This window comes from Talpa europaea (genome assembly GCF_964194135.1).
Source record: "Talpa europaea genome assembly, chromosome: 7".
In the NCBI taxonomy this organism is placed as follows: Eukaryota; Metazoa; Chordata; class Mammalia; order Eulipotyphla; family Talpidae; genus Talpa; species Talpa europaea.
The window spans coordinates 70,243,276-70,258,084 of NC_140074.1; the positions used below are offsets into that span (position 1 = coordinate 70,243,276).

Genomic DNA, 14,809 nt, shown 5'->3' on the forward strand with positions numbered 1-14,809 from the left:
TAAGGCATCGTGCCACGCCCTAGAAAACAAATCAAGCGAATCAACCATGTCAGCAATAAGATACGATGATGAAGATATGGGCTTTAGAATCTGAAAAGGATTCAAGTCTTGGCTTAAGCAATCAGTTATGAAACTTTGAGCAGGTTTACCCTCTTCATCTTTAAAATGGGAGATATTAGCATAGAGTTATATTTAATCTTTCCGAAATACTGGTTCATATAAAATTTTACCACAGTATTTGGCACATTTTAGTGATCAAACTGGGGAAATAAAAACTATTATGTAGCTGAAGTGATAGGCCTGATTTTCTTGTCATACTTATAAATCAGTTCTGCAAGCAGGACCTGAAGAGAGATTCCAGAAGTGTTTTGGACAAGATCATCATTCTTAGAATAACTGTATGGTCATTGAAGGGTATTTATTTGCTAAAATGTTGGTTAATTAATTGAATATACTAATGGCAGCTCTCCTTTGCATATACTGTCTATATGTCATTAAAAAAATGTTTCTTCATAATTACTACCCATATACCTGCAGTTATATGTGAAGATTTAACAGTCATTCCACTATAGTGTCCCTGTGTAATTCCAGTTAATTCCATTAATATTTGAGCTACACCAAATCTTTGGATTAAAACTGCTTTCCTGAAAAATGATTTGTTTTGTCTTTATATTTTAATCAATGAGAATAGGGGTCATTGTGGATGCTGAGCAAAAGGTCCTTGTTTAATGCAGCCTTGCCAGAGATCTGTACATCTTACAAGGTTGTTTTGCCAAATATTTTTCAATTTTATAATTTTTGTAATGTTTTTAGACTGCATGTACTGATAAAAGCAAATGTATGTCATGAAAATCTTTTTTGCATAAACCTAACCATGCAAATTAGAACTCTTGACATTGAAGACTAATACTGCACATGAAATTATCCTTTTCTGAGGTATTAGGTAGCATTTTTATCATTTCCATGTATTTTATGACTCATTCATTCAATAACTATTAATTATCTACTATCTGCTAGGCTCTGTTCTAGGCTTGGACTACATCAGTGAACACTATCCCTGCTTTGATGGAATATAGCATCTTTTATATTGATGATGTTATATGACTGACATATTAGTTTGAGAGGAGGACTTGTTTGCATCTTTACTCTGCTAGCACTGTCTGACCAGGTAATTTATTATTCTGGGCCTTAATTTTCTTATGTGGAAAGTAAAGCAATTTGACTAATTTCATCAATTAATGCTTTAGTTCCTTCTCGAAGACCTAAATTTCAATAACATTGGTTTTTGAATAAGCAGTAGTAGGTATTTGAGTTTGAAGCATTGTTTGCTATATAAAAATTCATAGTACACTTACGATTTGTGCACCTTTCTATGTGTATGATGTATTGCAACAAAAACATGCACACACAAAAAGAGAATACTGTTGAAAGTATGTTTTTTTAAACAGGCTGATTTCTGTATACAAGAAAAATCTTGTATACATTTGTGACCTACCAATCAGCTTGCTGAGAATACTGAGATAAATAAGATGTTTTCCATGTGGGAGTTACATTCTGAAAATATACAAATTGCCAATAAGCACAAGAAAAGATGCTCAGCATCACTAATCATTAGAGAAATGTAAATCAAAATTACAGTGAGCCCCCGGTCTCATTAAAATGTCTATTATCGGGCCTCCCTGGTGGCGCAAGGGCTTAAGCACTGCACTATGAAGCAATCCACAGCCTCTGCAGCACAAATTAGATCCCCAGCCAGCCAGGGAGAAAGCCACATGGCGAAGCAGATCTCTCCTGTCTCACCCGCTGCTCTCCTCACCAGTGTATTTCGTTCAGTTTGCCTGTTCTGTTCCCCACTCTGCCTCTGGTGGATCCTCTCACCACCTTCATCTCTGGCCTGTACCCCAGCTCTTGTGTGCATAAATAAATAAATCTTTTTAAAAAATGGCTATTATCAAAAACACAAAAAATAACAAGTTTTTGCAATAATAAGGTAAAATTGGAACCCCTTTTGGGAAAGTAAAATGGAGCAACTGCCATGGAGAGCAGATGGTGGTTCCTCGGAAATTACAAATAGAATTGTATTGTGACCCAGCAATTCCACCTCTGAGTCTCTGCCCAAAATAATTATAAATAATGTCTCAAAGAGATATTTGTACACCATGGCCATAGCAATATTATTAACAACAGCTAAAACATGGAGGTAATACAAGGTCCATTGTTGGAAGAATGGATCAGCAAAATGTGTTCCATACATGCAATAGCTATTACTCAGTCTTAGGAAGGAAGGAAATTCTGACCTAGGCTACAACATGAATAAAACAAGACATTATAGTAAGTGAAATAAATTAGTCATGAAGACAGAAATATTGTATGAGTCCAGGATGGAAGGTGAATGAGGGAGGAATAGGGGGGAATGACATGTTGAATTTAGGGTATCAATGAGATATCCAGTAAGCTGTTGAGAATAGGATTCTGGAACTCAGAGAAAGGTTGCATTAATGATGTAAGTATCAGTGTACAGACTGCACTGGGCTCCCTGGGTGTGCATCAGATGTCAGCATGACATTAGAGAGAGACTAGAAGAGAACTTTGAGGAACTCTGACATTTAAAGACTAAATAGAGGAGTATAAACCAGCAAAAGAGACTAAGGAGTAGTCGAGCGCAGGAGGACACCAGGAGAGTGTGGTGTCCCAGAAGCTAAAGAAACTGTTTCAGGAAGGAGAGAGCACTCAATAGTATTAAATCAGCATTAATCACTGAATAAATCAGTATTAAATACTGATTTTGAGCTTCCTGAATTCTAGGACTGCTTATGGATAAAAAGGATGTTGTGACTAGCTTGGAACAAAAAGTTGAGAACAAAAATGACAGATAAGACTTCTGGCGGAAACATTTATCCATATAAGACCCTTTGGAGGTCTTTATCTCCCTCTGACAAGGTGATCAACAATGTTTGAAATTATGTTTGCTCTTATCATCTTGGAACAGTTGGGGCCAAGCATCTATAGCCTTTGAGCTTCTAACTTTGTAGTTTTGAAAATTTTAGAAATAATTTAATGGTTTTGACAGCTCAAAAGATAATCTTGTTAAACATACTGAAAACTCTTACAGGTTTTGATGGACACCGGGCTTTGCTTTTGCAATGAAGAGAGGTCCTAGGCAAAAAACATTCTCCAAAGCAAAGATGCCACCATCCACTCACTCTTCTAGTCCCTCATCTCTTAAATCTAATATGAGATCTAGATCACTTTCACCTTTAAGTGGAGCTGAGATTCTGCCTTTTCGTTCTGGAAGACAGTGGCCTGAGCAAGTCGAGATTACGGGTAAAAACAATATGCTTTTGGACTACCAAGACCATAAAGGTATTGCTTTCTAATCTAAGAATTTTACTGTCTACTGTTAAGTAGAAATGGAAAATATTGAGCTAATGTTTTCAGTTTGAATTAACGTGTATCCTGGTACTAATTTGACTGTTGTTTTTATTGGCAGAAATTATATAAGGACAATAGAGGATGGAGCCCTCTGGGTGAGGGTAAAGATATCTGAGTTAGGAAAATAGCACTTTCTCAAACAGAAAACTTTTATTTCCTGTGGTGGGAGAGTACCTTAAAGCTCAAACCCTAAAATTATCATCATCCTTGGATAGGTGGAGGGCATCTGTTCACTTCAGCATGATTGATTTATTTTAAAAATGTTATCTACTTTGGGCTACGCTAATTGGTTTGTTAGCAAAGTGCTTATCTATGAAGAGACTGATTTCATGGACGTATAAGACATGTATATGATTTGTTTGTACAAATTAAAATTTTAGATGTAAAGCACTTAGCAGAAAACTTGAGGCAAAAATGTTAAGAGTGTAACTGTTATTGTCATTATAAATTGCTATATAAGTAAAATATTATTAAAACATTGCAATTAGAACTAGCTAATTTACATTGATGTGACTTTTTAAAAGTTTGTTATATAATATAAGCCATTTGTTTTTCAGAGTATTTCTATCTTCCTCTACTGACAAGTATATGTTTCTATAATTTCAGAAGTTGATTCACACGTAGGAGTCCGATATATTACAGAGGAGCTTATTAAAAAACTTGCTAAACAGGACAATTTGGCCTTGGTGAAATCTCTTAATCTCTCACTTTCAAAAGATGGTGGCAAGAAATTTAGGGTAGGTTTTCCACAATTTCTGAATATAGGTGTTGTTTTTATTTTTCTGTGCTTTAAAACTGAAAAAAAAAAAAAAAAGGTTACTTTTACAGTGACATCTCAACCTCGGACCAGTTAATTTATAACAGACTCTTTATTGTTTCTGATGAAGTTCTATAGCAGAGATATGATATATCCAAATTCATAAGCTCCTATTATTCTATACATTACCACCTCTCTTTAGAGGAGGCAAGCTATAGTCTACAGGCCAAATTGAGCCTACTGCCTATTTTTTGAAATATAATTTTATTGAAAAATGCTCATTTTTTTAACATACCATCTGTGACTGGTTTTGCACTATAATAATAGTTGTAACAAAGACTCTGACCAAAAAAGCAAAAAATATTTACTGATCTTTAAAGAAAAAGTTTGCTGTTATCCTTACTCTATATAGTTATGTTACACATTATTTAAAGTAGAAAAATTTGAAATAACCAAATGTCTTAATAATCTCAATTTAAAATTTTTTTTCTAAATGTGTGTATATATATAGATATGAGTGAATAGAAAGTTCTAGATGTATATACACCAGCTTCTTAACAATTGTTACCTTTGAGCAGTGAGATTTTTTTACCAGGGCCTGGGGATCTGATATAGTGTGCTTCCTATATTTTGCTTAAACTTTTATAAGGATGCATTTATGTTTTGTATAATTACAAAGGAAAAAAAGGAACCATAGTGTTCCTTAAAAGTTGTAAAAATGAAATATTAAGTTTTTGTAAATCTTACTTTGTGGTTATTATATATCTGGCATTATATTAACTGTGGGAGTAGATACAGAGGTAAGTAAGCTTCCTTCCTGATCTCTGGGAATTTAGTGTTTACTATGAAGAATGCCTAGAATTAAGAGGAGAAATAGTAAGAGAGAATCAGAGAGAGATTGTGCACAGGAAATGCAGAACTAGTGAAGAAGTCTGAAGGGTTCTTGAGACAGAAGATCCAAGTGTATGATGAACAGACTCCAAAGGAGGGTGAACTTCAGGTCGGAAAGGATGATGTAAAAATGCTACAAGATAGTCATATAGGAAAACTTGGAAGTTACTGGACTTGATAATTTAAAAGTCATTTTTTCTATTTCACAAAGCCACCAAGTTCATTCTTTTAGGGCCTTTGCATTTTTTTTCCTCTGTCTGCTATTCTCTGCCCCCAGATGTTCACACAGCTGGCCCCTTATTATTAAGTTCTCCACTCAGTATTCTTTCTCTATGAGGTCTTCTCTTAACATCCAATTGCAATTAGCCACCTTCTCCTCTGTCACTCCCTCTCATTCTTTCAGTTGACAAATACTTCTTAAGCACCTATTGGGCCAGGCATTAGCATTATAGCAGCAGAGAAACTGCCTCCTTCGCTGGTTCTCCATTTCCTGGTGCCACAACTGATATGTAGTAAATGTAAAAAGAATATGTAGTGAATAATGACTGTTTTTAAGCCTGAGAGGGAAGATCCAGGTAAGAGAAAACAAGTGAGGATGCAGGAGCTTTGGCGAGGACATGGGTGAGATCATACAAGAGCTTAAGTACCAACTTGAACTTTGAAGAAGGATAGGAGGGAAGGAAAAGAATAGGAAGGTTGAGGTGGAATAGCGGATTTCGGGGGACTCTTGTTGGATAGTTTTGAACTTCTAAGAGAGCGGGAAGAGTTTGGAGACTGTGGAAAGCTGCTACTCCTGCCCAAGGGGAGCCCATCAGGGACTGTCAGGAGAGCAGCAGGGCTCATGGCTCTCTGCTGACTGGCCAGCCCACCCTGGTGCACATACTTACATGCTGTGATTCATGTCAAGACATCTGCTGTGTAAAGTATTTATTCATTTATTTCCAATTAGTACATTGAAAATTTGGAAAAATGCATTAAACTTGAAGTACTGAATCTCAGCTATAATATAATAGGGAAGATTGAGAAGGTGGACAAGCTGTTAAAATTACGTGAACTCAACTTATCATATAATAAAATCAGGTAAGTAAATTCTTCTTTAGGTAGCATTATATAGTCCTTATTTTTGTTTGAGACAGAGATTGATGCTGCAGATGTTGCTGAGAGAATTCTTTAAAACAGCAGGCACTGTGATCCTTACTCATTGATAATGTAACCTTCAAATGTGATCGCTGCCTTCATGTTTTGGTATTACTAAAGTACAGAATAATATCTAGCATCGTCAAAGGAGATATATATTTGAGTACCGAAGAAAGTTGACATAAAGCAGAATGTTTTAACCCTGTTATTTGATCCTAAAGATACTTCAGCCTGTTTTGATCCTACTTGTCCTTATGGTCTTTGCTCATTTCTTGTTTACACTTCATAATATATACTAACTTGAGAAATAAACATCATAAAACAGTCAGTTACTAACTAACACAGCACATTGACAACTTGTTGTAGACAAAAAGATGCAATTATCAAATCTTGAACATCTTTATATCTGAATACTCTCCCCCCACATTAGACATGGTATGTATATGGAAATAGTTGCCCAGTGTGCACTTACCTTGGGGAAATATTCAAGATGGGTGGTAAATGTTTTATTAACTTATTCTGATTAAAACATTTATCTTCATAAATTCAGTATTATTCTAGGGGTCCCACCAGCTCAAAACAGCAACTCTATCCTGCTGATACAGCTAATCTTTTAATGATGACTTAAGGCAATAGTTAAGGATAATTTTGTTGTGCAGGACTTCAGCACACAGCAGTGTGTTGAGTTTTCCAGCTTTCCCCTGGCTGTCCACTGGTACTCGTCACAGTGGTTAGTAAAGCTGTCTATCCAATAGTGACAGTATTCCAATATTGACACTATTGGAATATCTAGTATTCTAATAGTGACAATATTCTGTGTTGTGGGATCCTGACATCTGATAGTAAGATGGGTAGGGTTCCTGGACAAAGTAGAGAAGAGTTGGCAGCTTAGCGCTTCTGGTAGATTTATTTTTAGACACTTTATTTATTTATTTTAGTTCTTATTTATGAAAAGGGTTGATAAGCTATAATTAGGAAAATAATATAAAACCAAGGTGGTTTATTCTAAAGATATAATGGAGGGACTCTATCATTGTCTACTTACTGTCAATCTTGATATTATCCTTTTGTTTCCAGCAAAATTGAAGGCATAGAAAATATGTATAATCTGCAAAAGCTAAACCTTGCAGGAAATGAAATTGAACATATTCCAGCATGGTTCGGAAAAAAGTTAAAATCTTTGCGAGTCCTCAATCTGAAAGGCAACAAGATATCATCAGTAAGTTTTTGAAGTAACAAGAATTCATTTCAAAGTTTTGGATTTGTTGAAAAAAATTAAAATCTAAATTTTTTTAAAAAAAGGATTTCTTCTTTTATGGTCCTTGACCCTTTGACCAAATATCAAATTCAGACATAACCTAGGATTCTCTAGGGTAATTAAAGGATCCTAGTTCTGGTTTTGCGAGGTTCCATGCTAACTGAGAGTTGACCTTGTAGCATTTTCACATCTGTCCTTTCATTTGCACTCTTTTTTTTTTTTTAAGATTTATTTATTTATGCATACAAGAGCTGGGGTACAGGCCAGGGGTGTGGGGGTTGAGAGGATTCACCAGAGACAGAGTGGGGAACAGAATAGGCAGAGCGACTGAAATACACTGCTGAAATACAGGCAAGTCAGGAGGGGTCTGCTGTGCCATGTGGGTTGCTCCTTGGCCGGCCGGGGATTGAACTCATGCTGCAGAGTCTGCGGATTGCTTCATAGTGCTGTGCTTGATCCCTTGTGCCACCAGGAGACCCTGCACTCTTATTAAGGAGACACTGCAGGGATTATTTCTATAATGCTATGAATTAAGTATCATAGTCTTGTTCCCTAAGAGGGGTTAAGTCTCTTACCTAAAATCACACAACTTATGCCAGAATCCAGGTGACTGATTATCTAGAACAGAGTTCTTTTTTCCAAGCTATGGATTAATCTTTATAATAAAGTTAGGTGTTATAGTGGTTAATTACTAGCTTTTTTATAGTAGAGCAGCTTTGTTTTCATGGTTCACTTAATCTGATGATGAGGAAAAATTTCATATGATATTTATACAGCTAGATGTTCAGTAAGCATTTGCTAATTAAAAACATAATTTACCTAAATCTGTTTCAAAATTGAAACAATCATACTATAAAGAAAATCAGTCAGAGGATAGAAAACAATCCATGTGATTTCTGAGTCTGGACTTGCCTTCTGTGACTTTGAAGGTTCCCTTCATCTAAGACTCACCATTTCAGTTGGAGAAAACAATCCCTAGACTGCCTCATTCACAGGAGTGTTAAGGGGCTCAAATGAAGGGATAGATGGAAATGCTTTAAAACACTGAATAACTCCGAAGGTTGTGTTCCTTAACCTTTGCTAATGGAAACCAATAATAGCACACTACATTTAATGCTGTGCAGTTAACAATGTCTAGCTTTCTTATTTCATCTTTATAAAGATCTTGTAAGGTGACCCCATACCATTTCACTGCGACAACCTGAGAGCTTCAGCCCAAGCCTCATGCCATGGTGTAAAGCATCACCTTGGAGCTCATGGAGCTTGTGGGGTGATGGGAAGAGGTAGCCATGAAGCTAAAATTTGCAAAAATATTCCTCAAAGTAGTTGATACTTTAAAAAGTACTCAGCTGTTGTTAACCAGAAAACCATTCAATCAATATAATTTCTAATTTTGTATGACCTTTTTATCCCAGTTATATTTGTCATTGGCATCAGTGAGTGTGATATTTGGGAGAGAAGATTTGTTTCTACTAACTAGTAGGAATTGTGTTTCTCAAACTTTTAAAATGCCCTTTGGATAGTCAAAAATGTGGTATCTCCACGTATCCTCATTTCTTTTAATTGTCGATTATAACTGTTAGTGAAGCCTTGCCAAAATCTTTTTTTTTAACAGACATTTTCAGTTTATTCAATCAGTTTAGGGTTAGACAGACTTGAATTCAAATCCATTTTCAGTCATTTATAAGTCCTGAACTTTCGGCAACTCTTTTAAGCTTTGAATTTCAGTTTCTTCATCTGTAAAATTAAGATAATGCTTTTAGCATAGGTTTTGAGGAATCACCAATGAAATGGTATATGGGAAATGCCTAGTACTTCCTGGTATGTTATAGATGCTCCTTTTCTGTTCCTCCCCTCCTACCACTATTGGATAATAGGTTCTGTGAATAGGTTCCTTCCCATGTTAATAAAATTTCCATGATTTATTATTCCCTTTAGTTATGTTTACTCTTTTCAAATTTAATTATACCAATACTAATTCTATATATTGTTTCAGCTCCAGGATATTAGCAAGTTGAAGCCACTTCAAGATTTGACTTCTCTGGTGCTGGTTGAAAATCCAGTTGTGACCCTCCCTCATTACTTCCAGTTTACAATTTTTCACCTCCGTTCACTGGAAAGTTTGGAAGGTCAGCCAGTAACCACTCAGGCCAGACAGGAAGCTTTTGAGAGGTTCAGTTTAGGTAAGGTAACTTTTAAAGAAAAATTAAATTTGAGTGGGGGAGGAATTCATTTTTTAGATGTTACCCAGAAGAATATATTGCATTATGAGCTTTATAATGCCATTAAAATTGGCATGAAAAAAGTCATCATAAACTTATTCATTCAACAAGTATTTACTGAGCATGTACTACGAGCCTGGCACTAAGGATATAGTGGAATTTTAGTGAAGAAGACAGACAAAAAGCCAGTGAACTCAGATGAGGTATGTAAGGAGAAATATCCCCCTATTCCCCTTTTGGGAGAGGAGTATAAAAGAATGATTCTGAGGAAGTGATATTTAAGCTGAAAGCAAAGGCAAGAGAGGATCCGCCATATGAAGAAAGGTATTGAGGGAGAAGGAGCAGCGTGTCCTTTGAGGTTGGAAGACCCCGATGAGGTGAAGAACTGAAAGATCAGTATGACTGGAGGGTAGCTCAAGAGAAATTTTAGATAAGGAGAAATGAAGTAACACAGGGCCTTGGAGTTTGGATTTTATCTAGGTGTGCAGCTTTTTGTGAGGGTGGGACATAATCCATTTTATATATTTAAAAGATTGTAGATGTAGGATGAAGAATGATTTGGAACAGAGCAAACTGGAGGTAAAACGTTTGTTAGGAGACCCTTGCGGTTGGTTAGGGTAGAAATGTTGGTGGCCTATATGTAGGCGATGAATGTGGAATAGACCAATCAGTTTTGGAGGCAGAATCAGCCCCACTTCTAATGAATGGGATAATTCCCAGGTATCTAACTGAATAGGCAATTAGATGGTGATATCCCTTATAGAAATGGAAAATTTGAGGATTTGCATACAGAATTTGAATATCTGTAAGACAGCCAAGTGGAGATATCAAGTAGAATATTGGAAAAATGAGTCTGAAGTTCAAAGAAATCTGTACTAGAGACATAAAATTGGGAGCATAAAAATATTAAATTCCATGGGAATCAGTAAACTTACTTAGACAGGGGCTGGGAAGAGCACAATGGGGAACCTGACAGCGAGATCAGCAATTATTCTGAATCATATATAGTGGTATAAACCAATGTTACCTTAATAAAAGAATTAAAAATTTTAAAACATAATAAAAGTAAAAAGAAGAAATGTAAGAAGAGCACCCCTTGGAAGATGCCTCACTTCACAACTGAAAACTAAAATACATCATTTAATAAAAGTAAATAAAACATAAGTAAATGGAATGAGCAGGCTATTGAGGAGAGAAAGAGAGAGACCTACAAGGTAGGAGAAAACTAGGAAGTAGTGGGTTGCAAAAGCATAGAGAAGATTTCAAAAGAGGAAGTGGTCAGCTAAGTTGAATGTTGCTGAGATGTGAATTAAGATGAGCACAGAGATGTGCTTTAAATTGGCAACATGATCTTAGGGAGTGATTGGGACAAATGCTAGATTATAATAGATTTTTTTTGTTTTTGTTTTTGTTTTTGTTTTTTTAAAGATGTATTTATTTATTTATACAAGCACTAGGTACAGTCAGAGGCGCGGGAGGGTGAGAGAATTCGCCAGAGCCAGAGTGGAGAGCAGAACAGGCAGACTGACGAAGTACACTGCTGAGGGGAGCAGCAGGCGGCAGGAGAGGTCTACACACCATGTGGGACCCTGACCCAGTGGCCGGGGATCAAACCGGTGCTGCAGAGGCTGCGGGCAGCTTCGCAACCCAGCACTCAACCCCTGCGCCACCAGGGAGGCCCTGGATTATAATAGAGTGAAGAATGAATGGGAGGGGGCATTTGGGCAAAGAGTAAATAGAAGCAAAGAGGATATTCAAGAGTGCAGAGGACAGGCAAATCATGGCTCATTTGTTATGGTTTGAGAAGACAGGATGCATTAGAGGAAAAGAGAAAAGATTATCTCTTGGCCAAAGAGAGACTTTCTCCAGAAAAGAGGGAAAATGTATGCAGGCATTGGTAGTTTTGTTGCTTTGGTAGAAAGAAAGTGAGGAATTTCCCACTGGTGAGGTGTTTTCTTAATGAAATATAAGATTATCAGCTGAGAAAACAGAAGGAGAATGAGAGATTTGAAGAGAAAGAGGAAGGTATGAAATAGTATTTTTAGAATGTTGGGAAATGAGACTGTGCATTCAAACATTTGAAATTGATGTCAGTCCATTTGACTTATAAAAACAGCAGTTTTAAATAGTTTGAGTCAATATTTGAGAAATAGAGTAAATTTTTATTAGTTTGGGATCCCTGACTCAACATTTGATGCCCCAAAATTTCTATTTTGCAGTCATTAAAAATATAAATAAGGGCCTCCCCGGTGGCACAGCAGTTGAGTGCTGGGTTGCGAAGCTGCCCACAGCCTCTGCAGCGCCGGTTCGATCCCCGGCTGACTGCGAGGGTCCCACATGGCACACAGACCTCTCCTGCCGCCCGCTGCTCCCCTCAGCAGTGTACTTCGGTCCTTCTACCTGTTCTGCTCCCCGCTCTGGCGCTGGTGAATTCTCTCACCCTCCCGTGCTTCTGACTGTATCCAGTGCTTGTATAAACAAATAAATCTTTAAATATATATATAATACAAGAAAAGCCATGATATAAATATACTATGGGAAGAAATGTTTAAACTACTAATGATGCATCCATGACTTTGAATAGTAAGTAGGAGCCTTTAATGTGCAGAGTTGTTGGGATCCAGAGGTAAGACAGAGGAATGTGGTTTCTGCTTTCCCAGAGCTTCAGTGAGGGAGGCAGACAGCTCAACTATTTGATCACATTTCACAACTCAGTGTGTGACAAGGTCTGCATTAAAGGTGCAGGGTGGTGTGAGAACATCCCTGAGATGCATCTTACCTGGAGAAAGAGTGAAGTCAGGGTAGGCTTCTCAAACCAAAAAAAAAAAAAGAGAGAGAGAGAAAGAGAGAATTCTTAGAATATAAGAACAAAATAGTGGTTACCAGAAGGAAAGGGAGAAGGATGGGTAATTGGAGCAAAAAGGGTCAATTGAATGGAGAAAGAGGGAAACTAGACTTTCAGTTGTGTATATAATGTAGTATATACAGATGTTGAGTTATAATGCTATGCATGTGAAACTTGTATATATAATGTTGTACATCAATTTTACCTCAATATAAAAATTTTAAATTAAATTACATGTTTTCAAAGAAGACTTTCCAAATTGCCCCAAACAAAAAATGAAAAATTCAAGACCTGGAGGATGTAAAATAGCCTACTAGGAAACAGAAAAGGCCAGTTTCAGGCAAAAAGTGTGAATAAAAGCCTGCAGGTCAGAAGCAGGATCACCAATTCCAACAAGTAGAATCATTTCAGAAAGACCACAGTGGGGTGTGTTTGAAAATGAGGCTGGAGAGGGAGTTTGGGACGAAAGCAATGAAAAGCCTTGACAGTTCTTTATGTAAGAATGGGTCCTAGGGCCTCCCTGGTGGTGCAGGGGGTAGAGTCTCAGCACTATCAAGCTTTCGCCAGCCACTGTGGCATGAGCATGAGTTCGATACCCAACCAGGGGATCCTTTCCTTTCTTGCCTACTGCTCCCCTCAGCAATGTATTTCAGAGATCTGCCTATTCTGCTCCCTACTCTGTCTCTGGTGAATCCTCTCATCCCCTGCATCTCTGTCCTACACCCCAGTTCTTGTATGCATAAATAAAAATAAATCTTTAAAAAAAAAAAAGAATGGATCCTATCCTAACAGTGATAGGAAGCCCTGAAGGATTTTAAGTTAGCACAGTATTTTGAAAATATGCTTGTAACATCCTTTAAAGTATAATTACTAATACCAAATTTTTTTTATAAGAGGCCTGGGGAAAAAACAACCCTCATTTGTCAATGCATTAATTGAATTAAATACTTGGAAATAAAATGTTATCTTTTAAAATTGTTATCCAAGTAATAATACCTTTTTACCTTTAATGTAAATATAAATCAGTTTCAAGCTCAAAATAGTCTTTTTTCCCAAAACCATAGTAAATCTTTTTTTTTTTTTAAAGAGGCGTGCGATGGTGAGAGGATTCACTAGAGACAGAGTGGAGAACAGAACAGGCACACAGTCCGAAATACACTGAGGGGAGCAGTGGGCGCTACAGGAGAGGTCTGCGGTGCTATGTGGGATTCTCCCTGGCTGGCCAGGAGTTGAACCGGCGATACAGAGGCTGCGGACAGCTTCACAGCACTGCACTCAACCCGCTGCGCCACCGGGGAGGCCCCATAGTAAATCTTTTCAAAAGTGGAATTGTATTTATACTGTTCTAAGACTTCTTAGACTTGCTAAGTCTTCTGAGACTTGCTATTCCTTGTGAAATAATTCTTACTTTTTTTCAAGAAGAAACTATAACCAGTAAACTATTCAATTTGTATTGGCAGAAGAGGTAGAAAGACTGGAAAGAGACCTGGAAAAAAAGGTGACAGAAACTGAAGAGCTTAGGAGCAAACAAGCAAGGTTTCTCGAGGAAATTAAAAACCAAGATAAGTTGAACCAATCCTTAAAAGAGGAGGCTGTGCTACAGAAACAGAACTATGAGGAGCTAGAGAGTAACCTGAATACAAAAAATGAATTGGTAAGTCCCTGTTTTACATTGGGTTGACTTAATTCTCTTAAAATAGTAAATTCTTTACCCGTAGGCCTAAGAACACAGTCTTCTGACTATAGATAGGGGAATATTTGGCTTAACAGAAATAAGTGCAAAAGATTATATGAATAGTCATTAACTGTGCTCTGTATGATGTCTGCCCAAGAGGTGAATGCTGTCTTCGGTGGCTATATTATGTATGGCATGCTGTCCAGAGCCAAGGGGAAAGGTAAAACACACACTATGAAGAATTGGTCAGACTGCCTTTACATGTTTGTATTTTTTAAAAAGAGCAACAATGTTAGTGAGACTGTATACTGGCAAAGACTTTTAGAAGACAATTGGCAAAGTTAGCCAAACTTATAGGGACATACCTTTTGTCTTCTGCACTGGAAATATTACATGTAGTTATATTTCAATTGTTATGATATTAATTGGTATTATGTAATATGTAATATTTATCATGGAAAGTGGTAAATCTGTAACTCAGAGTGAAAAAATGTGCCCATATAAGAATAAGAAAGGTGCTAATAATCATATCTCAAAGGTAAGTTTCCAGCAAAGAGCAGCAAATATTATTACAGTTTAATTTCTAGAGTCT

The 14,809-nt window shown here is 36.9% G+C and overlaps 1 protein-coding gene across 1 annotated transcript in view; it reads left to right on the plus strand.

The window, feature by feature from the left end:
* Nucleotides 1–3,143: 3,143 nt before the first annotated feature.
* The window catches only part of CNTRL (centriolin), a gene marked incomplete at both ends in the record, with an annotated part of 60,950 nt that continues 49,284 nt past the window's right edge, over nucleotides 3,144–14,809 (plus strand). The window contains 6 exons of the mRNA XM_084236799.1: nucleotides 3,144–3,363; nucleotides 4,039–4,169; nucleotides 6,030–6,160; nucleotides 7,295–7,436; nucleotides 9,472–9,658; nucleotides 14,003–14,196. Of these exons, the coding sequence (XP_084092925.1) occupies nucleotides 3,144–3,363; nucleotides 4,039–4,169; nucleotides 6,030–6,160; nucleotides 7,295–7,436; nucleotides 9,472–9,658; nucleotides 14,003–14,196 (1,005 nt within the window). The remainder of the gene's footprint in view (nucleotides 3,364–4,038; nucleotides 4,170–6,029; nucleotides 6,161–7,294; nucleotides 7,437–9,471; nucleotides 9,659–14,002; nucleotides 14,197–14,809) is intronic.